General features: G+C 59.9%; 1 protein-coding gene across 1 annotated transcript; it reads left to right on the top strand.

The window, feature by feature from the left end:
* The first annotated feature begins 32 nt into the window (after positions 1 to 32).
* ZXDC (ZXD family zinc finger C) lies at positions 33 to 27956 on the top strand. Its single transcript, XM_065885027.1, has 20 exons — positions 33 to 891; positions 2910 to 3062; positions 3150 to 3228; positions 4251 to 4381; positions 7685 to 7855; positions 10382 to 11031; positions 12529 to 12613; positions 14909 to 15066; positions 15425 to 15557; positions 18131 to 18183; positions 19131 to 19357; positions 19476 to 19587; positions 19695 to 19894; positions 21489 to 21622; positions 21900 to 21992; positions 24467 to 24591; positions 25311 to 25409; positions 26307 to 26377; positions 27183 to 27306; positions 27774 to 27956. Exons 1-20 carry the CDS (start codon positions 33 to 35, stop codon positions 27954 to 27956), a joined length of 3840 nt encoding a protein of 1279 aa, XP_065741099.1.
* Positions 27957 to 28000: the final 44 nt, after the last annotated feature.

The raw sequence follows: 28000 nt of genomic DNA, 5'->3' as shown, positions 1-28000 counted from the left end.
CGAGGCGGTGGCTGGACGCGCAGCGGCCCAAGATGGACGCGCCGGCGCTGCTCGCCGCTGCGGCCCCGGCCCCACGCGGACCCCAGCCCGGCGGCGGCCCCGGCCGGACCCGCAGAACCCCGGGCTCAGCGCACCGCCGGCTGCTGCTGCTGCGGGACCCAGAGGACGGCGCGCAGGGGCCGCGGCGCGGGGAGGCCCGGCCGGCGGGCCCCGGCGGCGGCGGCGACTCCTTCGTGGTGCTGCTGGAAGTGGCGCGCGGCGCGGCCGAAGCCCCGGGGCGGCGGGAGACCGAGCCCCAGCCCGGCGCCGCCGCGAGCCCGGCCGGCCGCCCTGCGCAGGTCCCCGGCGCCGCGCCTCTCGTGGGCCCCCGGGCCGCCGGCGGCCAGGACCTGCTGGTGCACCTGGAGCGTGGCGTCCTCGCGCTGGCCGCGCCGTCCCGGCGTCCGCCGCCCGGCCAGGAGGCCGCCAGCCCGGCAGGGGCCCGCCGCGCGTCCGCCGGCCCCGGCTACCGCTGCCCCGAGCCGCAGTGCGCGCTCGCCTTCGCCAAGAAGCACCAGCTCCAGGTGCACCTGCTGACGCACGGCGGCGGCCAGGGCCGGCGGCCCTTCAAGTGCCCGCTGGACGGCTGCGGCTGGGCCTTCACCACGTCGTACAAGCTCAAGCGGCACTTGCAGTCGCACGACAAGCTGCGGCCTTTCGGCTGCCCGGTGGGCGGCTGCGGCAAGAAGTTCACCACCGTGTACAACCTCAGGGCGCACATGAAGGGCCACGAGCAGGAGAGCCTGTTTAAGTGCGAGGTGTGCGCCGAGCGCTTCCCCACGCACGCCAAGCTCAGCTCGCACCAGCGCAGCCACTTCGAGCCCGAGCGGCCCTACAAGTGCGACTTTCCCGGTGAGCGGCGCCGGCGGGGCCCGGAGACGGGAGTTTGAGGCAGGTCTCGTCACTTAGAAAAGCTCCGTCCGGCGTGTAGGCGCGTGCCCCGGGCTGCAGGGACGCAGGGCCACGCGGCCCAGGCGAGGCCTTAAGGCGCCGAGGGGATGATCGCGGAGGTGCGGTGCATCCACTATTGTGACGTTGAAAGCGTTGTTTCCTTCGGGCTTCACAGTTGCGTAAAGTTCTGAAAGTCGTCCTTATCTTCAGACGGAGAGACTCTGGGCAGGTGGATGCTGTGGGCGGAGGGGTCTTTCTCCGCTGTGAGTGCCCTGAACTCTGTAGCTGCTCTCGCGGGGAGTGTGTGTCTGCACGAGAGAAGGTTCCCGCCTGGGAAGGAGGGGCTGCGGTGCGGGGGCCACGCTGCAGAGCCAAGGCAGGGAATGGGGGCAGTGGGGCGGGCTGGGGGCAGGGTGCCCGAGGGCCTCCCAGGTGCCCTTCCTTAAAAGAGAAGCGCGAGTGTGTGCCCGGCGACCCTGTTGATGCGTCATGGACGCGGAGTGCGCTCCTTAGAATGTATGTTATGAAGCGCACTCACATGTGGGATTTTGAGAGGGCGGAAGAAAATTCACGTTACCAGGTTCCCGTGTTTTCTTCCCACGTGCTCTGGCCTGTCCTGTGCACCCCGTCTCCGTGGAGAGCATGGCTGTAGGCCACTGATTCCGAACGCTTGGTCCCGCATTCGGAATCTGGCGGCGGTCTGCGGGCCGCTCTCTAGTAAAAAGCTCAGGGTCATCCTTCTGAGCACGATACCAGGAGGACCAGGGGTCCAGCCTGCTTCTGGGCACGAGGTCACCCTGGGGGTTTTGAGGTGAATGGTCCGCGGGGTGTTGGTTTGAGGTGGGCGGGAGCAGGAGAGGGACCAGTGAAGCTGCGTGAATGTTCCAGACCGGAGGGTCTCGAGGGGTGACCCAGGCAGACGCAGTGGGGCGCTGAGGAGGCTCCAGTGGGAAGGATTGCAGAACTGGGTCAGGAGGCCTCACTGTCGGTTGGGGGAGGGTGCTTCTTGCTGGGCCAGAGACTGACTCAGCCTGTTCAGACCTCCCTGACGGAGTGTGAGAAGACACCAAGGCCCGAAGTAAGGAATGGCTGGGGCTGCTGGGCACAGACACGTTTGTGCCCGAGAGGAGGCTTGTAAGGCATTTAGGAAGATCGGCGTTTCCCAGTTAAGTGTCGCTGTGAAAAGTGGGGTTCCCTGGGCTGTCCTGCAGAGTGCTGTGCGCACCTGGCAGCACCATAAAGGCTCTGAGAAGCGCTGCAGCGGACTCCTGGTCAGCATCTCGTAGCCTCGTGTTTTCTGCCCTGTTTGAGCACTGAACCTTTGTGTCGAAGGAGAACTAGTGATGTGCAAAGTCTGGTGGCTCAGCTGGGGTTGACGATGCAGGTGGTGGAAAAAGGCCACGTGAGCGAAGAGGACCCCGGTGACCCTTGACAGAGCAGGGAACCCCGAAGAAATGGACCAAAGGGAGAGAGAAGCGCGCTGCCAGAGGCCGGGCTGCCAGCCGCCAAGGACGTCCGGGGGACGTTTACGAGGGTGGGGGATGCGGCCTCACTCCCACAGGTGAAAAAGTCCCAGGTGTTACTGCAGTCGTTTGCAGCCCTTCCACGCTCAGCCCGACCAGGCGGAATCTTGTTCCTTAGTCTCTGATTTCTCTCGTTGGGTTTCTGGTCTCACATGGGCGACCTGGGCAGTTGAGTTCCCACCGTGTCCACAGGGTCGGAGCTACAGAACCGGGGGCACGGCTGTGCTGGAGGACTTTCTCTTGATCTGGTGCTGTGTCTCCCGGTCACGTGGGGACAGGTGGCCTGTGTGCACCCCTACTTTCGCTGCGAAGGTTTTCACTGTCTGGAGATGCTCCCCAGTCGTCGTCCTCCGCGTCTGCCCCAGTGCACGCAGCGCCCTGGGGTGGTGACTGGGTGAGCCGCGTTGTGTGATTCTCGTCACGCCAGTGAGCAGGGTTTGTGTTTTCTCTGTCCAGGCTGTGAGAAGACGTTCATCACAGTGAGCGCTCTGTTCTCCCATAACCGGGCCCACTTCAGGGAACAGGAACTCTTTTCTTGCTCCTTCCCTGGGTGTAGCAAACAGTATGACAAAGCCTGTCGTCTGAAGATCCACCTGAGAAGCCATACAGGTAAGAAGCCGGGGCGCCGGGACCCCACCTGCCGCCGGCGCAGCTCACGTTTGTAATCGCGCGGTGTGATTCTTTTTCCTTTCTAAGGCGAGAGACCTTTCATCTGTGACTCTGACAGCTGCGGCTGGACCTTCACCAGCATGTCTAAACTCCTGAGGCATAAAAGGTAATCTCTACAATTTGGTTGAACTGTCAGTTTTGGAAACAGGTGAGTCGTTTGTTAGTAGAAGCCAGTGGGTGGAATAATCTTTGGATTTCTTTAAGCTATAAAAAACAAACCAACGTGAATAACTTGGAAAATTCAGAAACCTTTTAAGAAGAAAACCACACAGAATCTGATCCCCCAAAGTCAGTGTTTTCTGTGTGTACTTGTTTTTAAGTTTAACTGGTATACTTAATATGCAGTTTGATATTTAAAAAAAATTAAGGTTATGGACTAAGCCTTCGTCGTGTCTTTACAAACTTCCCGCGGCGGTGATGACGCCTTGGAGGACTGGGCGTCTGTGCAGGTGGCACTCGGCGCCTGGCCTGTGTCCCTTGTTCGGCCTCTCAGCAGCTGTGACGCTGAAGCTCTTGTTCTCTTGTTTTTGTTTTGTTTTGTTTTATACATTTATTTATTTTTAATCTTCGGCTGCGTTGGGTCTTCATTGCTGCGTGCAGGCTTTCTCTAGTTGCGACGAGCGGGGGCTTCTCACTGTGGTGCGTGGCCTTCTCTTTGTGGTGGCTTCTCTTGTTGCCAAGCACGGGCTCTAGGTGCGCAGGCTTCAGTAGTTGAAGCCCGTGGGCTCAGAAGTTGTGGCTCGCGGGCTCTAGAGCGCAGGCTCAGTAGTTGTGGCGCGTGGGCTTAGTTGCTCCGCGGCCTGTGGGATCTTCCCAGACCAGGGATTGAACCCATGTCCCCTGCATCGGCAGGCAGATTCTTAACCGCTGTACCACCAGGGAAGCCCCTTGTTCTCCTGTTTTGCGTTGGGAGCCAGAGAGGTTGGGTGGTTTGTCTGTACTTGCACAGTTGGGGTCTGAGGTGTCTACTTAGAGAAAGACTGTGTGTACGTGAGGTGATGTCCCCTGCAGTGTGGACAGCCTGTGTAGCAGCGGGGTTGCTGAGCGGGGGAGGTGGCTTCGTCAGGGTCTCTGGGAGGCTGCTCTCTGGTTGTGAGTGGTCACTGCCCGTTGCTCTCTGTCCCGCAGGAAGCACGACGAGGACCGCCGCTTCCCCTGCCCCGTCGAGGGCTGCGGGAAGTCGTTCACCAGGGCCGAGCACCTCAAGGGCCACAGCGTCACCCACCTGGGCACCAAGCCCTTCGCGTGTCCCGTGGAAGGTAGGTGTGAGCCGGCCCCACGGCTGCCTGGACGCTGTGCGTGGAAGGTGCTTCGGGGTGCGTCGTGTCGGCTGCGCTGTGAGGTGGGCTCGGCTGGTTTTAGCCGGTGGCCGGGTCTCGGGAGCAGTGTGTCGGAAAGAGCAGATTCAGAGTGAGGCCGCGGGACTGGGCCCTGCGGGGGGCGCTCTGCAGAGTCCCCTCTGGGCTTGACGGTTGTGAGGGTCCACTGAAGGAACACGTGAAGAAAGCCCATTTCGGCACGTGGCGCGTGTCTCGGACTCGGCCGTGGCTCCTCACGCTGTGACTGGACAGCCGTGAGGCCAGGCTGGCGTTTTAGAGGCACGATTCTGGGACGGCGGGCCGGGTCCCTTGGGGTGTGAAGTTGAACACTGGCTCCACCCCCCCCACCCCCCCCCCCCCCCCCGAATCAGTGATCGCAGGCAAGGCTCTCTGGGCTTCAGTTTCCTCACCTGGAGAAGGGGATACCAAAGACCCGCTTCCAGCTGAGCAGTTTCTGGAATGTAGCCCAGGTGGTCTAATCAGACACAGGCCCGCCTCTCCCCAGGGCTCCGGTTGGGGCCGCAGGTACACAGCTAACGTGCAGGGTGCTTGGCGCACAGAGGAGGTCACCCAGAGCGTTCTTGGGGTGGGGGAGTGGCTCCCAGTAGGCAGGGGCGGTGGAGGCAGAAGGGCCGGTGTGGGCAGCAGGCTGAGGGCTCTAGGCGGGGTGATGGGGCCACGGTGGAGGTTTAGGCTGAGTCTGGGGTCCTGGGCAGATGGGCCGGTGCCTGGGCAGGCGCTGGGAAGGGAGGGGCGGCGTAGACGGCAGAGGCGGGTGTTAGAGTGCATGGTGCCTGGCGAGGGTTCAGGAGCGGGTGCTGTGGAGGGCGTGGCGGCTGGGTCAGCGTCTCAGTTGAGACGGGGACGCGGGGCACGGGCAGGAGGTGGGTGCGGACGCGCCGCGTTCCAGGTGCCCGCGGACGTTGCTGACATGCTCGGGAGGCGGGGCAGGTGCTGCTGGGGCCTGAGAAGCGGGCTGGGGGCGGGACAGGTGCCGCGAAGGCGCCTGCGTGCGGCTCCCAGCCCTCTGCTTCTGTCCAGGGGGGCTGGTGGGGGCCCAGCTGGTCAGGGAGTTTAATTAAGGGCCGAGAGGACATCAGTAACCTGCCGCTGCCGCGTGCGGGTGGGCAACAGAGGGCGCCCCGGGAGGGGCCTGAGGAGGACGCGAGGGGCCAGGTGGGCACTGGGCCGGGAGAACACCAGGTTTGGGAAAGGAGGCCAGGGGGCCGGGGCGAGGAGCTGAGGGGCCGCGGGCGGCTGGCGAGACCTTGGGGGGGAGACCTTGGGGGGGCGCCCTAACCCCTGCGGCGATGGCGGCGGCGGGTGGGCGGGGCGAGGCTTCCCTCCTTGAGGGGATTGAGGCAAAGAGGAAGGGGCAGGGCTGGGGACGGAGGAGGGAGGAGTTTCCTTTTGGTGCGTGCGTCCTTGAGAGCTCTGCGCTGGTCTGACACAGAGGGTCGGGGTTTGGCAGCGCTTGGTCAGGGGTGTGGCGGTGAAGGCGGGCTGGCGGAGGCACCCCAGGACCCTTTGCCACACTTGCCGAGAGCTGACAGTTCTGGGGTCTGGGTGATTGCACCATTTCTCTGGTTTTGTAGGCGTTCGGAACATTCTTAATAAAAAGTTAAGAGGCCGCCACTCCCCGCCGTTCCCATAGTAGTAGACGGAGGAGGAGAGGACGGGGAGTGCAGCAGGGCGCGAGTGTGGACGGGGGCGGGCTGAGGGCGGCGCGTGCCTGGTGGGGCTTCTCTGGGCCCACGGAATGTGGGTGCGAGCTGGGCAGACTCCTGACGAGCTGGGGTTTGGAGGGACACGTTGCTTCTGCCCTTCCCCTGGCGGGGTGGTAGCGTGGTAGAAATGCGTGGGGCTGTGTGTGAGTATCCTTAATTTGTAAAGCAGTGACACAAGTCTCAATAGATTATGTCGTAATTAGGAAGACGTAGTCGTTGACGCACATGGAAAAATGGTCCTACTTCTGATCGTCAAAGGAAATACAAATTAAAATGATACCTGCGTTGTTCCCTGTCGAATTCGCAAGTATCTCTACAAGTAGAAACTCTGCTGGCAGCAGCACGGTGACGTCCCTGTGGTGGTCGACCCCACCCTTGGGAAGGCCGTGCGATACGCCTGGAAGTCTCTGCGAGGGTCCCAGCTGGGGGGGGGGGTGGTGTGGAGCACGCGTGGCGACACGCGTGGCGACAGGGCCCCCGGGGGCAAGACCAGAGATGTCTCTTCTCTCTCGTGTTTCCCAAGTGCCCCGTCCTGAGCCTGACCTGAGCCTGACCTGGCAAACGGGTGTGAAGTTTTGTTTGAAAATGAAATCAGTTCAGAACTGCTCTCAGGGGTAGCAGAGCCCTTACTGCCGTGGCCGTATCCTCTCTGCGTAGCCTCTTTTCCCGCAGTAGCCCTCCTCCAGCCCCCAGCGACCCCGTCTCCTTCCCTGTGGCGTCCTTCCTGGGCGTCGTGAGTACCGTGGAGGCCCCGCTTTACAGAGGGGGTCGAGACGGCCGTACACGGGTGGGGCCGGTCCTGCAGCTCCCCACAGCCTGGCTTGGCAGCCCCTTGGCCGCACCTCCTTGCTGTGGTGGCCACGCCGCCCGGCACCTCAGACGTGACCTATCTCCTGAGACCTTCCCTCCTCGGTTGGGGGGGGGGGTGCTCTCCTCTGCTCCCGGAACGCTGGGTGGCCTGACCCCGGGCTTTATTCCGCCTGTGTTAGGACAGCTGGCTGCTTTTGTGTCCCTACGAGCTTGTGGCCGTCAGGAACCCCTCTTCCCTCCCGTGACCCCGCCGTGCCGAGCTCCAGCAGTGGGACGTCGGGGCGTGAAGCAGGGTGGCTGTATCTCCGGGTCTGCCTGTTTCCCTCTGCCCCGGGTGTGTGTCTGCTCTGCGGACTTGGGCAGGGCCAACTCCGGGCTCCCCTCCTGCCTCTGATTCCCGGCCATCTGCTCGGCCCGTCTGGGCAACAGCTTCTCAGGGGCGTAATGAGAGGAAGTGGCGGGTCTCTGGGGTGGTCTCCAGCCCCAGCTGTCACGGAGTCGCAGCTTTTCTTCCAGTAGCAGCTTAGTGGAGGCGGTCAGCCTGCTTGTGCAGGTCACGTGTCCTGCCTGCGGCCGATGCAGGACTGCAGGCTTCCTCGTGGTGCTGCCTGAGGGCGCTTGCCGGGGGCCGAGCGGGGACGTGCCCCGTCTGGGTGCTGCCGGGACGGGGACCCTCAGGCTAACACGCGTCCCTCTCTCTGCCCAGGGTGCTGTGCCAGGTTCTCCGCACGGAGCAGCCTCTACATTCACTCCAAGAAGCACCTGCAGGACGCGGCCGCTGCGAAGAGCAGGTGCCCGGCGTCCAGCTGCCACAGGCTCTTTGCCTCCAAGCACAGCGTGAAGGCCCACGCGATCAGGCAGCACCACCGGCACCCAGGTCGGCCCCGCGCACGGCCCTGAGGGCGCCCGGAGTCCACGGGACGCGTGGCAGGGACCGCAGCTGCCACGCTGCGTGGCCCCGTGGCCTCTTCTGCCGCTTCCCGCCTCTGACCCTGTCACCTGCCCTCTCGTCTCTGAGCGGCTTCCACGGGGTTGGCCCTCGTAGCCTGGCCTTCTGAGTCTCTCCCTGTGACCTCGTCCTGTATTCCAAGCCTGCCCCCCATTGCGTCCGACTCCTTCAGCTCCTCCTGTCCACCCCAGTGCCCGGGAGAGTCCTTGGAGACAGGACAGACCTGTTCCTGGACGTTCTCGGGGCAGAGCGCGAACCACGACGAGCCCAGAGGGGCGACTCTGGGCACATGGACCTGGCCGTCCTGCTACCCGGGGGCCTGGGACTGAGAATCCCGCCCCGTGCACCGCCCCTGGGCGGGCCTGAGGGTCTGGGTGGCCCGGCGGCTGCCTCTCCCTAGAGCCGTCCCAGCGCCATGCTCTGTGGCCCGGCAGGCCTGCTGCTCCTGGCAGGGCCTGGAGGGTGAAGTCCTAGCTGTAGCTACCTGAGCAGCTGCTGCCAGGCCCTGCTCGGTGCCACCTTTGTGACAGGCCTGCCCGGCCTCAGGCATGGCCACTTCCCCGCTGTGATCCTGGGAGGGGCACCGGTATGTGAAGCACGTGTGGGGTAGGTGACTGGGGGGTGGCCCAGGCCCTGCATTTATGCTGTGACGTGGTCTCGTGTCAGGTAGGTGATCAGGGGCGTGTGTCCCAGGCCTGGCGTTTACGATGTGACGCGGTCTCGTGTCGGGTGTGTGACGGGGCCCCAGGCTTGCCTCCTGATAAATAGGTACCTGGGAGCATCTGTTTATTGTGGACGGACTGTGCCAGGCCCTGAACTGGCTGCGCGGGTCCCCCTCACGTTGGTCCCAGGTGGGGCTCACGTTGGCAAGGAAGTGCCTGAGTGAGGTCGTGGTGTGGCCTGATGCTGGATGCTCTGTATAATGTTTGTTTAATGATTTTTGAATGTGGGCCCTTGCACGTTGGCAGGTCTCCAGTGAATATTTGTGGAATCAGCAGAATGCTGATAGGAAATTTATGAGCGCACTGGTGTCTGTTTGCCTAGATTATTATTGATTTTCTCATAGGGAGCTGAATCATCAAGGTTATCAAGGAAACTTCTGAAAAAGAGACGTGTTTCCAGCTTTAATTACTTCAGAGTCACTGCCCTTTCAGAGCGTTTCCTTGGTACTAGGTGATGATTGAAGCAGTGACAGGTTGATCCGGTTCTTAAACTTTGAAGCAATGTGACAGCTGCAGGTGAGAGATTCTGCATTTGGGTGTCATTTATTTCCTTTTGGGGGGATGGCGTCCAGAGTAGATTCTTCATAGGTTCACAGCAGAAGCATCGTAGGCGCTTTGACGTGGGGTCCACGGCTGGACAGGGTGAGCTTGGGATCAGCTCAGGGCTGGGAGGGAGGGATGGTGCCGGGCCTGGGTGTCGGAAGCCGCAGGAGGGGGGCAGTCAAGGCCTCGTTTGGCAGCTGTGCCCGAGTTCTTTGTGCTTCCGTTGCCTGTTTGCTTGGTGCCTGGTGAGCCCTAGGATTGGGGTGATTGGGTGTTCTTGTGTGTGAACCCTCAACTTGAACATCCACTGAAGCTTCTTTACAGTATGTTAGTGTTCCGTGTTCTCGCTGCGGTCATCTGATTCCTTACAATCTTAATTGAATAACAAATAATCAAGTATTGGGAGAGCGCTGCCCTGCGGCAGCAGTGAGGTGAACGAGGGCGGCTTGTTGAGGGCCAGGCCCTGTGTCTGCCGCTGAGGGGCACAGGCGCCGGGACCCGCGGCAGTGGGGGCAGTGGGGCCTGGAAACGGAGCAGCTCCATCCAGGAGGCCACGGCCGGGCCTGCAGAGTGCGGTGTCTGCCGTGCGCTCTCCGCAGCTCCCTGGGGGCGCCCTGCTCCAGCCCAGAGGCAGGCGGGCCGGCAGGCCAGGTTTTCCCCGCTGTCCGTCCCTGCCCTTGCGCCCTCTCGTTCTGGAGGAGCTGCTTGTCGCGAAGTGGGCAGAGAGCTGGATGGGACGTGGACCCACGTAGCTGACGCCAGGAATGGCAGGGAGCCAGGGTTCAGCGTGGCCCGAGGCCTGCAGGTGCCCGCTCCGCGAGGGTGCTCGGTCTCCTGGGGTGGCTGCTCGTGGTGGAGTGAGCTCAGGGTGTGAAGCCAGTAGGACTGGGGTTTGAGTCTTGCCTCTTCCGTCTCTGGGCGGTGTGACTTTGGGGAGCGTCGTTGACCCAGGTCTCGCCCGTCGTCTGGGAGCTGCCTGTGGGCTCGAGGCTCCGGGCGGCGTGGACAGGGCGCCGGGCGTGTCCCCCACAGTGCCTCGCTGCAGAGCGTGGTCGCCTGCGGGCCAGGCACCGGCGGCGGGAAGAGCCATCCTTGTCCCCTCGGTGGCCGCCTGCTCACGTCTTGAGCACATACAGAGCTCCCTGGTCTCTGAGGGCCTGAGGTCACCAGAGCGTTCCTTCCTTTTCAGACCTCTTCCCTCCGCTGGGAGCTCCAAGCGCGCTCGCGCCCAGCAGTGGCCTCAGCAGCCCCGGCCAGAGCGAGTTCAGCAGCGTGGACCTGGCGCTCCTCTTCTCCGACACGCCTGGCGACAGCGGTGGTGCCCCCAGGACCTCCGACGAGGCGCTCCGCACTGGAATCCTGACTGTCGACGTGACTTCTGTGAGCGCCTCTCTCGGGGGGGGCCTCCCTGCCAGTCAGGCTGCCTCAGGGCCCATGGGCCCCCTGGTCTTGGTGGCCCACAGTGACGTCCCGCTGGGCCCGGACAGGCCCCTCGTCCTCGGGACGGCAGCCACGGTTCTCCAGCAGGGCAGCCTCGCTGCAGGTGACGTGCAGGCCGTGGACCCAGGGGCGCTGGGCTGTCTGGTGGCTCTGCCCATGAAGAGCTTGAGTCGGGACCCCCAGGCTTTGACCTCTGCGAGCGGCCCCCAGGGAGACAGCAGTGCCCCAGAGCTGCTGGTTCCCATCAAAGTGGAGCCAGACTCGGCCCCCGACCCCAACGCCGTCAGACAGCAGGCGTGGAGCGGAGGGGCCCCGCGGCCTGTGGAGTCCAGCCCTGCAGAGGAGCTCGGGCCTCGGAAAGACGCGGGACTTGGTGCGGGGACCGGCGGCTTCTACTTGGTATGAAGCGCTCTGTTCGGTCACGTCTCACACCCGTCGTGCGGTGTTCTGGATTAATCTGCGTGCAGACGTTTCTTAGGGGTTTGCGAAAGGATGGAGCTCCCGCCTGCAAGTCTGGAAATCTGAGCTCCAGTCTCGAGTCTGGAACGGACTGGTTTTTATGGCCTTGAGCAAATCGCTTAACGTGTCTGAGCCTTAAATTCTCGCTTATTTCTAAAATGAGGGGCTTTGGCTGCATGGTTTCTAAGGTCTTTTTGAGTTCTGTGATTTGGTGATAACGTGTCTTTTCTTGAAAAAAGCTGAGGTATTTCATAATGATGAAACGTTCTGCATTTGAGCTTATCACGTAATAGCAGATCCTCGGAGTCGTAGCCAAGAGGAATTGGGACATCAAATGTTTCTTAAGGCTTAACGGAAACTAAAACCATGCAAAAAATTTTAATTTGAATTAACAACAACAAAAAAAGGGAGTGGTCTGGGAGCCTTTGTCTCTGGAGGGTTATAAGAGCACTTCTCCAGTTGCGAGCCTTGGCAGTTAATATATTTTAACTATATTTATGTCAGTTATACATTTAATATAATTTAAAGTAATCTAATCAGAGATTCTTAAGAGAACGTCTTACCTCAGCCTCAGGTGGGAGTGATCGAGTAGGTTTTTCTTTGTGGTGCAGGTTAAATGTGACGGCGCTGTTTATATTCAGAAAGTTAAATCTTATTTTACTGCGATATAAAGAAAAGTTACTCCTTTGAATCGGCGCTCTCTGTGAGGGATGCGGCAGTGGCCGAGGGCCGGCGGAGCACGAGACTGACCCTGACCCTGACCCTGTCCGTTCTCTCACTAGCTGTGTGACGTGGGCCAGCCTGGCGTCTGTGAGCCCAGAAGGCGCGTGGCGCAGGGGCCGCAGGTACGCCCGAGCCTCTCTCTGTGGGGATGGGGGTTCCACCGTGTCCTCGCAGGGCGTCCGCAGGGCTGCGGCGCTCCCAGTCCCGTGCGCGTACGTCAGGTCCCTCGGAAGACGCCCCGGTTCGGTGATGCACTTACCGCTCTGCTTGGCCGGGTGGGACCCCGAGTGGAGCAGCTGCCCTGAGCAGCCGCCGTGGCGCACAGGGCCCGGCCCCCCGGGGTGGCCCAGCGGGCGTGGCGTGACACGTCCTGCAACCCGGGGAGGGGCCGCAGTCGGTGAGTCCTGGTCACTGAGGACACACTGGTTCCGTGTGTCAGACAGCAGAGTGGCCTGCAGTTCACTTTCTGTGTGAAATATTTTAGTATGTTTTAGACTTTGAAGGAATAAACTTTGCTTCTCTGGATAGTAAAATCACGTATATGGTTCCAACTCAAAAGTCCGTGCAGCTGTCGCTGTCACTGGATGTGGTATTTGATTCTCTGAGCCTTTGCTGGGGTCTGTTCAGGAAGCAGACCGCGCGCTCAGTAGGTCCCCCGCTCCCCTCCCTCTACTGTTTGGGTCCCGTGACTGATACGCTTTTCTTTGGTCTCAGGAAGGCGGGGGCTCAGCGAGAACTGATTCCCGAGCCATTCAACTAGCCAAGGAAAAAAAGCAGAGAGGAGCTGGGAGCCACACAGGTGAGGCTGTGTGCGGGGAGGGGGCCGGGCGCGTCTCGTGGAGCCCCCCAGGGGGCGTGTGGCGCCGTGGATCCCCAGTGCAGGAACGCTTCTGATTTTAAAGTGTCGGCATCTTGTTTGAATTTAAAGAAAAAACACTAGACAGGACCTGCTAGTTTGTGACCTCCTCCGTCCATCCTGAAAATGGGGTAGTGGGCACAGTGCTTAAGGGAAACTGAGTCAGTCCTTTTGTGAAGGCGACGCTGAATTCTTCAAATAACGTTATTTTGTAGATTTCATTGTATAAAAAACGTTTATCTAAAGTATATTTTAAAACATCGAAAGGTATGTAGGATTCGCAGTATACTAGTTTACATTTTCTTTTTCTTCATGTGACAGTGTCTTATTTCACGTAATGGTAGCGCCCTCCTCTCTGGGGCGGTAAATAGTGCCCCCTGGTGAGCGTGGGCCCCGTCGGTTTTCGTGCCGAGGAGGGCCAGCCCTGCGGTTCCCGAAGGCCGGGGCGGGGAGGGGGGTTATTGTCGGGGGGGGGGGGGGGGGCGCGAGATGGCGGTGGCAGGTGGTGGTGGCGTCCATGAGGGCACAGTTGGTGAGGGGCCGGGGCCTCAGCTCCGTGGAAGTGGAGCTGCTCTGGGGCGGCATCTGTAGAGACAGTTTTGTTTTCATTGTTTTTGTAATATTTCAGCGTTATCTTTTTAAATAGAAGGACACTTAAGAACATTCCAGGCACTGTCATCACCTCTTTAGGAGTTAGCAGTACGTGTTCGCTTAAAGTCAGTATCCAGCCAGCGTTCCCGTTTTCAGTCGTTTCAGATGCCATGAATGCTTTTATGCCTGTTTGTTCTAAATCACCCAAGTAAGGCCCGTATTTCCTGTTGGTTGTTGCATGTCTGGGGTCTCTTTCACACTCGGAGCCCCGCCCGTGTGCGTGTGCGTGTGTGTGCGTGCGTGCGCTGGAGGCTGGACAGTTTGCCCCGTCAGGTTGGCGGGTCTCACGCTTCAGGGTAACAGGTCACCGTCTCTGTGTTTCCTGTAAACCAGGCGCTCCGGCTGGAGGCTTTGCTCTGACTCGACTTAAGAGTCTGTGGGGCCCTGACGGCCAGCCCAGCCGCGGACGCCCCGGGTCTGGACTGCTCATCGTCAGGCTGCAGGAGGACGCTGATGTGTTTCCCATTTCAAGCTAGAACAAAGTCAGCAGAAATGTCTGCATTTTTCTCTGAATCAGTTTTCAAAATAACGAGCTAGCTGGTTTCTTTGCATCCTCCAGGGGTGGTCAGGGTACTTTATACGCTCATTGACTATCGACTTTCCAGGGAGATAGAAATCTGGAACCTGTCCAGCATGCAGCCTGCACACGTGACGGCGGGGGAAGAGCTGCTTCTTGGGGTGTGCAGGCTCACCCTCGCTCACCCTCGCTCACCTTTGCCCCGCGTGACCTGGAAAGCCCTCTTGTGTCCCGTAACAGCCAGGAGGTAGGGGAAGATAAATAGAGACCCGCAGCCCCTTTCCAGAACCCTCGGGGGCTAGCTGTGTGTTTCCCTGACCCTTTACTTTGGAGGCATTTTAGACTTGCAGAAACACGCTTCCACGTGTGTTGTCCCCAGTCGCGGTGCCCTTCACCCACCCTCCCTCGTGGGGACGTGGTCCGAGATCACGTGTGTCCACAAAGCTGGGGAAGGACCGGGGCCACGGGCCACTGATGGGCTCGGACCTCACGTGCACGAGACGGTCCCCTAGGGCCCTCTTCTGCCCAGGGTCCTGGGTCAGCCCCTCGGCCTCTTCCTCTGTGTCTGCTCCTCGACCTTCCAGAGGCTCCTGTCGAGATGCTGGCCCTTCAGTCCAGGGCGTCGCTCCCTTTGGGTCTGTCTGGTGCTTTCTCTTGATTGGACCAAGGTTGTGTGTTTTGGGGGGCCCAAAGTGAGGTGCCCTTGTCCCTGCATCTTGTCGGAGTCCATGCAGTAGACTTATTGGGGCAAAGCTGACATTGGCCCCTTGGTTGAAGTGGGGTCCTCTGTGTCCTCCATGGTGCAGTCCCTGCTTTTCCCTCTGTAGTGATAAATGTCTGTTTCGAGGTGGCTGCTTTGGGCTGGAGTGCAGCCCTGCAGGATTACCGCACTCTCACACCTCCAGCAAGTGTAAGGGTCCCTGTGACTCTGGGTTCACGAATTCTCTAGGAGGGCTCAGAACCCATGGTTGTGGATTACCGCAGCAAAGGGACACACAGTACAGAGGGCTGCAGGCAGAGGACACTCCCAGCGAAGCCACCAGCCGCCCTGTCCCTGGCGCCGTGGTCAGTGCTGACGGCCCCACCCCCTCCGGAGGCCGAGCTGCCCCTGTGGCCCGAGGCTGCCACCCCGAGTCACATTGTCAGACTGTCTGAAGGGGCCTGTCTGCCAGATGGCGCGCTCCAGAGGCCTCGAGACTCCTTCCCGGGGGCTGGGCCACGGGGTGAGGTAAGCCCGGTCCCACGCTGCGCCGGGTCCGTTCTCCTCACCCGCCCGCTTGTTCCGCATGTGAGGACGGCTTGGCCTGTGCTGTCATCGCTGTGGCGGTCTGACGGTGATTTTCCATTTCCCTCCGCCTGTGCGTGTATTACTTGGAATCTTCTGGAAGGGAGGGTTGTCCCTTCTCTCCCCTTATCAGCGCAGTCACATCAGTACGGGCTCGAGGACACTGACGTCCTTTGGCGTAACGTCACTGGCGCTGGGTCATAATCGATACTATCCGTGTCGATTTGGCCACTGGCAGCTCTTCTGGTTGGATTCCTGTGCCCTCCTGCCAGGCACTCCCCTCACTTGTTGGCACCACCAGGCCCAGCCCTGGAGCAGCCGCTTCTCAGGGCGCCCGTTCCCACGCTGGGTGCGGGTCGTGCCACTGCCTGTTGCCCCAGGGCGCTGCGGCCTCGGGACGCCCGGTGGGCGCGCTGGGAAGCAGATTCACGCACGTGAGCCCACGCTGCTGTGCTTCGGAGTCAGCGTGTTGCGTTTTAGGGTGGGGGTGTGGCACACACATTCCGTATTTCTCACCACGCCTAGTTCTGGTGTTGGCTTTTTAGTGAAACGCACTCACTTAAGTGAGTCAGTAAGACTGTGAACTGTCTTCACGTGCTTTTGGGTCGCGTGTCGCTGCTACGTTCTCTTTGGCACCAAACTTGGGCGAAAGCTGGGTTTGGGGACTTCCTGGGTTTCGGGGTGTGGTGTAATAGGTCCGAGAGTAGAGAAGCTGCAGCAGCAGGACTGCTGGTGGAGTCGAGTCGTGTAAGCACTGTGGCTTCGCGGTGTCGCCGCGGTTCGGTGCAGTGCGCCCGTTGCTTCTTAGGGAACGCGTAGTCTGAACGATTTGAAAAGTGGACGTGGGCTCTAAAATCCAACACTGTTGCCGTTGGGCTGCTACTGAGTGCTGAGGTTCCCCCCCCTCAAACCGAGAATATTTTCTCAACGTCAAAGAGAAACTTTTATTCTTGAAGCTGACAGTTAGCAAAATAAGCTTAAAAAAAAAACGTACCCGACTTCAGAACTGTGAACGGATGTGCCCTTTCTGCTCTTTAAGGGCAGGGAAGGGAGGAAAGCATGGTGCCCGCTGGAGGAGCTGTAACCAGCAGAACACACACGTCTGTGTGACAGTGAAAACGTAAATGAGCGGGACTCCCCCACTGTTTTGACGGAGACAGAAAGCAAAGCCCCGGCCACACGATGTCCAGAAGAGACGTATTGTGGACGGGAGTACGTCCCAGAAGAAAGGACGGGAGTACTTAGAAGGTTAAAGTTAAGACAAGATAGAGCAAAACAAAAAACAAAAGTTACAAAGTAGGGGTTAATACTACCATCAGAAGCATAGAATTCAAAGGAAAACAATTGGGACAGAGAAGGCTTTTCCTGTTTTCAGTTGCTGCTCACACATAATCGACAGTCTTACCGTGACTTGTGACCGTCTGTGTGAATGTTTATATGAAAACGTACAGTAGCGAACAGTACGAAGTAAGCACAGATGGAACTCCAGGAGAACTGGGTAAACCTAGCAGTACTGGAATTTGTTCATTTAATTATCTGCAGAACAAGCAGAACAAATAAAGATGTAAGATATGTTTACAGTGGGATTGGTAAAGTTGTTGTAACAGGTGCTACTCCATGACAGTGGAATATTTATATAAGTTGAACCGAACAAATTAGGCGTCAGGAAAACCATAGCAAAGTCTAGGAAAAAACAGCTTGGCACTACACGTTTTTGACCGTAATGTGGTAAAACACAGGAATAATCACTTGGGAAACAAAATGAAACTTAGTAAGAACTCTTGGGTGAAAGGGGAAATAGGAGCTGGTTAGAGGCTTCTGGGAGGAGCGGGTCGCCGTGTGCTGGCGCGAACTTGAGCAGGTAGCCTCTCGGGCCCCAGCCTTCCCTGTGAAACAGGCGGAAGAGCACCTGCTGGGGGTCCCGACGGGCTGGGGGTTCCCGAGGGGCTGTGCTGGGCTGAGGCGGGTGCAGTGCCTGCGGCCCTGGAAGGTTGGCGGTGGTGGTTCCGTGTGGGAGGGGCCCGGCGCCTTTTTCTTGATCAAGGAGGAGGGGCTGAGTCTTTCAAGACGGAAACAGAACAGACTAAGATGAGTCAGAAATCCTGATTTTGACACTTAAGTGTGAAAACCTACTCAGATTTAAAAAAAAATCTGTGTGGGCCAAACAGAGCAGCCTTAAGTGGGTACAGCTCCTGGGCTGCCATTTGCTACATCTGTCTGAGCAGTTTTACAAAGGACAGAGGGGGAAGCGCAAGTGAATTCCACAGATTCAGCGGGAAGTAAATAGAAATCCTTTGTACTACGTGATTGTAAGTTTGGAGTCCTTGCAACAAGATGTGTGGTTTTCCAAGAAGACAGATCATCGTTACTCAGAAACCAGGGTTGGATGCCGTGGATGGAGTGGAGTGAGTGTTTCCGGGGCTGAGCTATGGGCGGGTCTGCCCCTGGTGGAGGCACGGTCGGTGCCCTGCCAAGGGGCCGTGGGAACGGGAATCGCCCATGGCCTGGGTGTCTCCAGGATGGTGACTTCTGAAAATAGAACACCGCTTCCCAGAAAACACACTTGGGGTTCGGCAGCGCGTTTGGTCTGCTGTCCCACAGCGGGTTAGGGAGCCTGAGGTGATTGCAGTAGGAAGTCGGCTACTCAGGTCTCACGGGGCAGGGTCCCTGAGGAACGGTACTGTCTTCTCAACAGATCCTCTCTTTATTCTAAAAATTGGTTTCTGTTCCTGATGGAAATAGGAATGGAAGGAAGGTTCTGTAGCCAGAAGCCAACCCCACCCTAACGGTGGGTCACCTGCTTGGACTCACCGCCGTCGTCCCCTTGTGTCAGCGTCGTCCCGGAGCTTCTGGCCCTTGAAATAAACTGAGAGGAATGAGCGAGACCTGCAGGGAGGGGATAGACGGTGACTCAGAAGAGAACCCGAAGGACCCCCGGAAAGTGATGGGGCTCAGGTGTTACCCAAGTGCCCCGTTTCAGCTGCAGGAGTGCCCTTTGTGGCCGCAGCTTGGAGGAAGGACAGTGGAGAAGGCGCCCTTCGCAAGGAGGACATTTCCCAAGTGGGCGGGACCTGAAAGGGGGGGACAGAACTGGCCTGAGGTGCGGCGGGGAGGAGGCTCCTGTGATCACAGTAATCAAGGAAGACAGTAAGTCGGGAGGGGCGTGGGCATCTCGAGGAGCCGGCCCACGAGGCTTCGCGGGCTCGCGTGGGGCAGAGGCCCCGTGTGGGCTTGCGCGGGGGAAGGGCCGTTCTGGCGAGGCCCGGGTCCGGAGGGTGCGCCCAGGTCCGGAGGGTGCGCCCAGCACGGGCCCTTTGTCCAGAGCAGCTGGCTGGGAGCGTTTTGGGAACGAGCTCGGAGCCAGCGGGAGGCCAGGCCGCTGGGGCCTCTGGGTCACTGTCGGAACTGGGCTCCCGTGAGAGCGTGATTAGAAGAGGGACGTGGTATTTTCTAAAGGATTCTTCCACCTGTCCTTGTGAAAGTAAGCCATAGGGACACGGCGCAGGCAAGGAGAGCAGGGGCTTCTTGGGGTCCTCCACCGAGGTCAGCGTGGTGCCGGTGTGGGTGCCCCGGGCCGGCGGGGCCGGGCCGCTGAGCACACCCTCTGACTAGCGGCGAGGGCAGCTCTGCCCGTTCTGTGAGTGCGTGAGGGCCTCGGGGGACCCTGCGACCCAGGCAGGACGCAGACCCGGGCCGGGGGTGGGCGCGGGACTGGACAGCGTGCAGGGAAGGCTGTGGGTCTCGCCGGGCGCTCACGGTTCATGCTCACAGACCGTCCGTACGGCCGTGGGAGCAGATTAAGGAGAGCAGCGGGCAGGGCCGTGTGTGCTTCAGGCCCCGGCTTTGCGGTTGGGCGGAGGACTCCCGGCCGCGTAGACCGCCCCCTCCACCGGCCCTGGGCCTGGCTGGCTGTGCGCCCGGCAGGCCTGCCTGCGCGGCGCACGGCCCTGGCTCGCTCTGCGGGTCCGTCCGCCTTTCTGGGTGGGTCCTCACCTTGCCCTTCCCAGCGGGCCCAGCTTGGCCTTTCCGTCCTGGGAGCGGGGCAGGAGGAGGGGACCAGGACCTCGCTCGCGCTGCGTTCCCTGGCCCGTTCCGGCGGGGCGGCCCTGCCGTGGTTCCGGCCCCGTGTGCTGTCCCCCTCCTGGACTCTGGGGCGGCAGTGCCCGCCTGAGGGGCTGCTGTGCTTTAGTGCGCCGTCACCCACGTCCCTGTTGCCTGCACGGAGCCCCTCTGGGTGCCCCCGGGCCCCGACCGACCCCCGGCGAGAAGCACCTCTGAGGGGCGGTGACGTTGCAGCTGCTTCTGTGACCACAGACCTCGCTGAGGGCCCCTCGGCCCCTTGGTGTTGGCAGGGTGCCCCTGCTCCCTCGTCAGCGCGTGTGGGTGTGGGCTCGTCTGTACGTCCCTGGAAACACGCACGCCTGTACTTGGTGCACGGCTAGCAGCGTGAACTTCGGCACACGGGTGCCCCGTCCCGCCCGGTGTCCCACAGAGTTCCTCGTAGGGCTGGTCCTATGCCCTGTGTCCTGGGCTCCCCCACACCCCGTTCCCTCTCCACGTCCTCACGGCAGCCTGAGGCGTGGCTACTGATGCCCCATTTTCTGGGTAGGAACTTGAAGGGGACGGACCCCACGGTGCAGGGCTGCAAAGTCTTCAGGGGCCTGGCGGCACCACGTCGCACGCAGAAAGGCTGTGTCTCACCAACCGCGAGGGTGGCGGATGCGGTGCTCCTGGGGAGCCAGCACGCGGCCCGGATGACGGCCTCTCTCGGGTTGGGGTCGGGGTGGGCACTGTTGTGTACTCACCGTTGCCGAACAAGGCAGTTGACAGAAGTCCTTATGGCTGATTTTTAAAAATCATGAAACCTTCATCCTTAGGAACCAGAAAGATTTCCCTAGTAAGCAAGTCAGACTGGCAGCGTCGTTTCCCATCACGGTGGGGAAGAGGCAGCCGGGCAACAGCACAGGGGCGTTAGGCACATCTGCGGAAGTCGGGAGGAGGGTGGGTACGTAGGGAGAAGTGGTGACTGCTTTCCGATGACGGTTATAAACCCAAGGGAACTGACTCCAGTCATTAGAAATAAGAGGGAAGGATAGGGAGCTCATTGCACGATGAACTTGCAAATATCAGATTCGTAGCTTTTCTATTAGAATAAACCGAAAAAAAGTAACGAAAGACGGACCTCACTCATAATGGCATTAACAGTAACAAGGTGTCTTGGGACGCCCAGTGACAAGGACGCCGGGCCTGGATGAGACCTGCTCAGGGCCTCCCCATACCTGGCTTGAAACGCCTGCCTCTAGTGTTGATGTACATCTTTTATGCAGTTCCTTGAAAATCCCAAAGGAACTTGAAGCCCCCCGTCAGGCTTCAGTTCCTGTGGAAGATGAACTTGGTGAGACTCTTGGTGCGTCTTCAGGAAAGAGGAATGGTGGGAGGGCCCTGGGGGCTGAGGCGGGCTGGCCCGTGGGACACTGGGCGCAGAGCAGAGCGTGGGGTCCGGTGAGTGGCTCTGGTGACGCTGGCTTAGTCGGGGAGAGAGGAAGTGGCTTCTTAGTTGGCCTGTGCGCCACCGCCCCGGGAGACCACGTCCTTCGTTTTGATGGTGGTCGTTTTCCGTGTGTATAAAGTGCACGTATATCCTTATCTGGAAGAAGTGATACAGTACTCTGCTCTTTCCTGTTAATAACGTGAAGTCTCTCCTTGTGAATGACCTGTTTCTATAGCGCGTCTTCTCGACAGCTGTGTAGGACTGAACACGTCAGTGAATTCCGCCCCAGTGCCTCTGCGTCCACGCTGTGTCCTGTCGGGTCTCCTTCCTTGCAGGAATGGAGGGAGCGGTCCCTTGCTGTGTTCTGTGGCTCCGACGAGGAACCCCAGTGGGGAGTGACCACGTGGTCCCCCCGCCCACTGGGCGTGGAGGGCAGGTTCTGTGGCGCGGGGGTGTGCTCGCGAGGGCCTCGCGGTGGAGCTGGGGTGGGCGCGCACGTGGTCCGAGCTGGGTCTGTGCTGCCGGCCTCACCTGGTCTCGCTGGGCCCTGGGAGGGCAGCTGGGGGTCCCGTAGTTCACGGATGGGCCAGGGGTCTGGCGTGCAGTGTGGAGTCCAGCTCACCCTGCCGTTTGAGGCCCGAAGAGGGTGGCCTTTTGAGGTCTGCTTAGTGGAAGCGTGTCTGCTGGCTGGATTTACTCTCCTCTCCCTTCAAGTCACCCAGCCCAGATCAGCATTTTGGATAAATGTGGAGAATACTCAGTTCGGTGTGAAGCTTACCTGCCTGGTAAGAGTTTGTGGATTTCCACCGTGGAAAAGGAAGTTTGAGTTTTCTTCTGCTCGGCTTATTAATTAGATGCGTCACGTCCCGTTTAGCGCCACAGCGTCTTTTACTGGTGAGGACTCGGGCTGCACGGTCGTCGTGGGCTCCGTGTGGCGACCGTCGGTTTGCGGCCGCGTGCCTTCAGGCATCCGCAGAGACGGACTTCTCCGTCACGCTCGGGCGTGGGGTTAATTTGTGGTCGTCTTGAGTGCCGACGCGCTGCCCGATGGCACCGTCTGTCATCTGGGGTCGTGTAACAGAACACCCACCGCGATGGCTCGAGCAGGGAGTCTGGGCAACGCCCGCTCCGTGGGGGTCAGGGTCCCCTCCTCGTGGTGCCGACAGCGGTGCTCTGCCTGGGTCTCGGGCGTGAGAGGGGCCTGGGGGGCCGCAGCCTCCATGCGTTCTCTCCTAGCGTCACGTCGGGGGCCACTGCAGGCTCTCCTGCCCCTTTCCCCCCACAGACGCCCGCTGTGTCTACACCAGCCTCACCACGCCCCTCGCGAGAGTGCGGAACAGGCCAGGGTCTTCCCGAGCCCCTCGGCCAGGCCCCGTGGGTTGGTCCGGGGATGAGCCCTGTACAGGTGGATGTGGCCAGTTCGCCCGCCCACCCTCCGGCAGGCCTCCCAGGGGCGCGTCGAGGTGCTTGGAGTTGGGGCGTGTGGTGGGCCCGTGGGGGGCGCTCTTCCCCGGAGACCCTCAGCTTCCCAGCCCCCGCTGCTGCCGCGAGTCGAGCTGCTGGGGAAGAGGGTCCAGGAAGGCCGGGCGGCACAGGCACCCGCACGAGGGCCGCTTTCGGCTGCGGGCCTCCTGTCCCGGGCCCGGTCGTTAATCTGGATGGGGGCGGGGAGCCCCGGGCGAGAGCCCTTCACGCCAGCGATTCCTGTAAATGTAGCCATGGGGTCTGTGGGGTCACCAGATTCCCAGACACTGGATTGAAGGTACACGGTGAAAAGAGGACTTCTGCGGTTTCTTGCAGGTTAGGTGTGTGCTGATACAGTAGTTAAAACTGACTTCGCTTGGTCTTAAGAACAGTGATACTCTAGTTACTCGCTTTTCAGCAGTGTGGACCCGTCTTCCGTTAAGTGTGAAGGAAATGCGGAATCGTGATGTGTAGAAACAATTCGTGGGGTTTATTTCTGATTTGTACATGTGATTTTTACTCAGTTTCCCCCTAGGTGAGCAGCACACGTGCCCACATTCATGAATGAAAGCAGAGCTTTGATCATAGCTCTCGTTTCACAGATAACTTAGAGCGCGACCCACACAGCTGGCACTGAGTCACTGCAGCGTAAGTAAGGAGAAATGGCCCAGGTTCATGTCATCTTTATGCTGTATGACTACCTGATGAATATTAGATATACATCATTTAAATCTTGTCTGCTTTTAAAACCGACTTCAAAAGATGCATTATTTGGCGCCTTCCTTAATTTAACTGCATAGTGGTTTGTGATATTCCTTGAAGCGTGTCTTGATATGTTCATTTGGATTAAAAAATGAAGGCGGACCGTTCAGCAGAGTAAGGCTGACCATGCATGTCACATGGGCTTCGTCCAGCATCAGTGAGCTGAACTTTCAGCTGAACAGCTGGGATGGAACTAAAGCACACAAGCATTTTATTAAGACATTTTATTAATTGGCAGAAATGTGTGTTTACGTCTCGGCGCTCACGCGGACACGAGCCACCTGGGAGCAGGCCGGCAGTGCACTCCTCTGGATGCGTTTTTCAGCGTAATTTTCCTTTTAATATTTTATAATTATCAAAGTTTAGTGTCTTACTTTGACGGGGTTTGCGTTTCTGATAATTGCAATGGTAACTCACTCTTTCAGATGAAGAATGTTCACTTCTAGAAAGTATATTTAAGAAAACTTTAAAAATAAGCAAGATTTCAATTTACGTACAGATTTGTATTGCGGGGAAATATCTGAGGGTGATAAAAGGCTTCAAAGCATAACGATGACTCAGGTAAAATTCCAGAGGTGGCTGGAACAGCACAGGCCCCAGGAGGACGGGGGGGGGGGGGGGGGCGCACATCGAATTCCTCCCTGTCGAAGGGGAGGGAGTGAGTCCTGCTGGGAGCAGCAGGGGCGTCAGGCTCCTGGGGCGGGCGGAGAACGGGGGCTGGACGCAGAGGACACACACGGAGGGGCGTCGGCGGTGAGACCCCGGGGGTGGGGCCCGCAGGCTGGCTCGTCGGGCCGCAGAGCCAGCTGTGCCCGGCAGGAGGGAGACAGAACCTAAATAGCTAGCCAGCCAGCGGCTCGTGGTTTTCATCTTTGACTTGAGGTCAGTCAGATGTTTTCCTGAAGACGTGTTTTCTGGAAGTAGCAAGTCGTTCAGCCTCGCTTGTTCTTTTGGCGTCGCTGAATTCAACAACGTTGAATTGGGTGCTTCTGTTAAGTGAGCTTGGATGCCGTAAGGTTGTCTTTGTGAAGCCGTTCCACGCCTGTGTCCGCCCAGCAGTGGCAGCGCCTCCACCCCTGGGTGCTCGCTCTGCGCTGGGCTCGGTCCTGCACCCTGAGCACATCCACGTGGTCCATCCTCCCCACCCTGCAGTGGGAGCCCCAGGCCGGAGCTCAGCTCACCTGTCCAGGGTCAGGGGGAGTTGGTGGTGGAACCAGGCTTGAATCCAGGGTTCCTGTGTCAGAAAAACCCTTTCTGGGTGTTAGGATGTTTTCTTTCTTCTTTGTGCTTAATTTTTTTAAAAAGCACGTTGTCATGAAACCAGGAAAGTGATGATTTTTGCGAAGGAAGCTGGACAGAAAGAGCCATTTAGCAGGTGCTGAGGTGCCGGCAGGGGGGCGCGGGGGGGATGCAGCCGACTTCCCTCCCTTCTCTTTCCGTGAGCTTGGTCATGCTCTGTGTGTCAGGGACCCTGCGTGCCCCAGGCTTCGAGGGTGAGGAGGAATCCACCCTTGAGGGTCTGTGCGGAAGACACGAGAGCCTTGCTCAGCTTCTAAGCGGAGGCCTGGTCTTGGCCTCTTCCCTCTGGCTGAGCGGCCGTGAGTCTGGGGGCCTTGTGTGTTTCAGGAGCCGCGGGGCCCGCACCGAGCACAGGGGAAGGTGACGTCCATGCCGGCCCGGGAGCCTGGCTGTGGGGCAACCTTGCAGTGCCCGGCGTGGCTCTGCCGTGCGTCCAGGTCCAGCTGCTGCAGGTAAGAGCCCGTGAGCTGTCCTGCCCCTCCTGTCCGTCACTCCACTGTGTCCGCACTTCCCCACGCATTCCCCGCGTCCAGCTCCCCTGCAGCCTGCCCTCTGCACTCCATCCCGCTCCTGCCTGAGGTCCCGTGGCCGCACCCGCAGACAACTGGCAGTGCGTCTGGCTCCTTGTGCTGCCGGGTCCCCGGACTTGGCTTCTGTCCTCACGGGGCCGGGTGAAGGCGGCGTGCCCATGCTGTGCCAGGATGCGCCCGGAGGAGGTGGCCTGTGTGGAAATGGTGCCGAGCTTGTTTCTCTCTTACTTTCTCTGCCGCACTGAGGCCCTCAGGGCAGGGCTGGCCACCTCTTGGGCTGCGCCGGGGCCATTGCGGACCTGCAGCTGCGGCTGCTCCCACCTCTGTGGCTCTGGGGACACTGTCACCTTCAGCCTCGCTTTCCAGGGGCTGGAAGATGATTTGGAAGGGTTTTGGGAGAGAAGAGGTTTAAACGCTGAGGATGTATAGCTCTGACCCAGCCTCCTTGAGCACCTCTGTGTACTCGGCTCTCGGGCCGCGGGGCCATGCAGCTGGGCCTCGAGCTGGGCTTGGGGGAGGGCTCCGGTCATTGCTGGGCCTCAGGCCGCCCCTGGAAGGCGGGTGCGCTGGGTCTGCTGCGTCTCAAGGTAGCGGGACTCCTCGGGCCAAGGTGACTGAGCCGTGTGCGGTTGCCTTCCCAGGATGACCCCTCAGGGCACGTGGTCTTCCCGTTGGCGCCCGGCCCACAGCCTCCTGTCTCCCAACCCCTGCTTGCTGTCATGCCCGTCTACGTCCTCCAGGTCTGGATGCCTCTTTGCTCTTTGGGTTTGTCGACACTCGTGAAGCTTCCGGCTTCCTGAGGTGTCTCCCTGAGGCGGCCTTGCACGGGACTCGCTGGGTGGGTTGCCAGGGTGTTTTTCCACTTTGTGGAAGAGGTGGCTAGGAATCGAGACATAAAAGGTGGAGCGTACAGCTGGGATTCACTCATCACGGTAGATGGGGTGGAATTTGATACGGTCTTCAAGGGTCATACGTTTAGAATCGTGGAAGTTGGGCGGGCCAGATTTTAGCCTGTGGGGAAATGGGCTGAGTATGGGTGGCAGTGGATGATTGAGATTCGGGTATAAAATAACGATGTAGCTTACCCAATTTCAAACGTTTATGTGAGAAACAAACGGTAATTTTGGTTTTCTTATATTCGAATTGGGCCGTTCGACATTTTCCGTAACGTTAGAAGTGAATGTTGAACGGAGCGCGGGGTGGGGGTGAACTGGAGGGCGTGCGGTCACGGCGTCTGGACGGCCTCACGGCCATCCCCTCCGTCCGTCGGGTGTTCCTCATCTCAGGGTCGTGTACGAGTGAGCAGGGGGTCGCTGTTCCCTGGTGGCAGGCTGGGTGGTGGTGGTGGTGCGGCCACGTGGCTGGAGCCCGTCTGCGCTGATGCCGCGGACGGCAGCTTGTGACCGTGACTGGGAGTGGGGAGGGTCAGAGGTCAGGGAGGACAGTCCCGTCTCTGAGGAAACCCAGAGCAGAGGACTGAGTTCACCTTTGCTTAGTTTTGTTGATACTAAAATCCTTCAAGGAATATATGCTTAAAATAGGGGGAAGACAAGCGTTTGCAACTACGGGAGGCCAGGGGCGCGTGGGCCTGCGCTGTGCCGCGGTCGCCGGGCTCACCACTCTGCTTGGTTTCGCAGGAGGTGCTCCCTGCAGCTGGAGGGGCCGCTGGGCCCGAGGACGTGTGGAGCTCGGGCAGCACGGTCGGCCTGTGGGCCCTGCAGTGAAACCAGCTCTGCCCGGGCCGAGGGCGCCACTTGGAAGGCTGGCCTCGTTCTTCAGAGACTTCGGGTACATTTTCGCAAGTGTTTCTCTTACGTTTCATCAGGGACCTGTCTGGGGCCGTACCATCCTCTCAGGGCAGAGCGTGCCTTTCCCCCGCTCGGCTGTGCACGCAGCCTGCACCGCCGAGCTTGCTGCGCGCCTAGGGACGAGGACGGAGCCTCCGCGGTGGCCCGACGGGGCTTCAGCACTCGGCGCAGCGTCTGGCTGAGAGCGAACAGGCTGTCCCCGCCCTCGGTGGGGGTTTGCGGTTGAGCTGGGGTGGCACCGGGTCTAGTGGCCCAGGTGGCCTGGTGTCAGGGGAACGTGACGGGTGACGAGGCCCCCGGGCCCTGTCGCAGCCCCTGCACAGACCAAATATAGAGTTAAACCTTTAAAGTGATGATTTTGAGTTCTGTATTTGGGTAGTAACGTCTAACGGCAATCGGACGGCGGTCTGTACAGCCATGTTCTGAGCACTGAGGTGTGTGCGTTGTTGAGGGTGGCCGTGTGTTTTCACGGAGTGCGGTCTGTCCTGCAGGAGGAGACAGGTCAGTGGGCCGGACACGGGCTCTCAGGACGGTGTTTTGCTTGTGCCTTTCGAAGTGTTTTTGTTCAGATGCTGTTTGTTTTGATTCTCAGGCTTGGGAATCAGCCCAACTCTGCCCGTTCTGTTTGTCTCTCTTGAGTTTTTGGGCTTCTGGTTCTGATTTCTGCTGTGTCCTGCATGGGGGAGGGGGTGTTTCCATCTCTAGACGGCGCTCCCCGAAGCCCCGGGTCATCCAGCGGGCCTCCACGAGGAGCCGGGCCCGGCGGCCTCCTGTTCTGCGGGAGGAGAGTCCGGGCCGTGCGGCTGGACCTCTGTCCCGCACACCCGCAGTGGGTGTCCCCCTGAGGTGCTCAGGACTTCCGTTTCCTGGGCACTGAGGTCCCTGCTGGCATTGGGCCCAGCTCCTCGTGTGAGTGAATTAAAAGTTTTTGTACAGCTGCACGTGCACAGTTGACATTTTTCCTTTGATCCGTAGCAATAACCCACCGTCCAGCTTGCGATTCCCCGTCCCGTCTTTCTTTGTATTGGGGCTGACCCCACACTCACCTCGGGGTGCAGCTGGGGTTCCAGTTTTATTTTTACACTCCTCTGACCGTTAAAATAAGCAGAGAGAGAGAGATTCGTTCTAATGAAAGAGAAAAAAAAGCAAGCACTGACTGACAGGAATGCTGGGAGCAGAAGAGGGGGTGGGCACGGCCCGGCCCTGTCCTGGGAAGGGCTGAGCGACGACAGCCCTGAAGCCAGGCTCAGCGTCCCGAGCTCGGGGACAGAGGGTGTCCTTCCTGCTGCACTACAGCCAGGCTGCGTGGGCTCCAGACAGACAGTGCCCCGCCCTGCAAAGCGCACGGGCGCCTCTCGGTTCAGCGTCTTCAGGCCGCGGCGCCCTGCCCTCCCCTCCACACGGGCACGCACGCGCGCCGGCAAGCGCTCCCGGGCTCAGGCAGCAGCGGCCCCAGAGTGTGTGCGCGTCCTCGGCTGACTGGCAGAGGCCGGGGTCAGCCTCTCTGGGGGTCCGGCTGGGAA

The sequence above is a fragment of the Phocoena phocoena genome, chromosome 10 (genome assembly GCF_963924675.1).
Source record: "Phocoena phocoena chromosome 10, mPhoPho1.1, whole genome shotgun sequence".
NCBI lineage: Eukaryota > Metazoa > Chordata > Mammalia > Artiodactyla > Phocoenidae > Phocoena > Phocoena phocoena.
The sequence above is the reverse complement of the archived record's forward strand: the minus strand, read 5'-3'. Positions and strand labels throughout refer to the sequence as shown.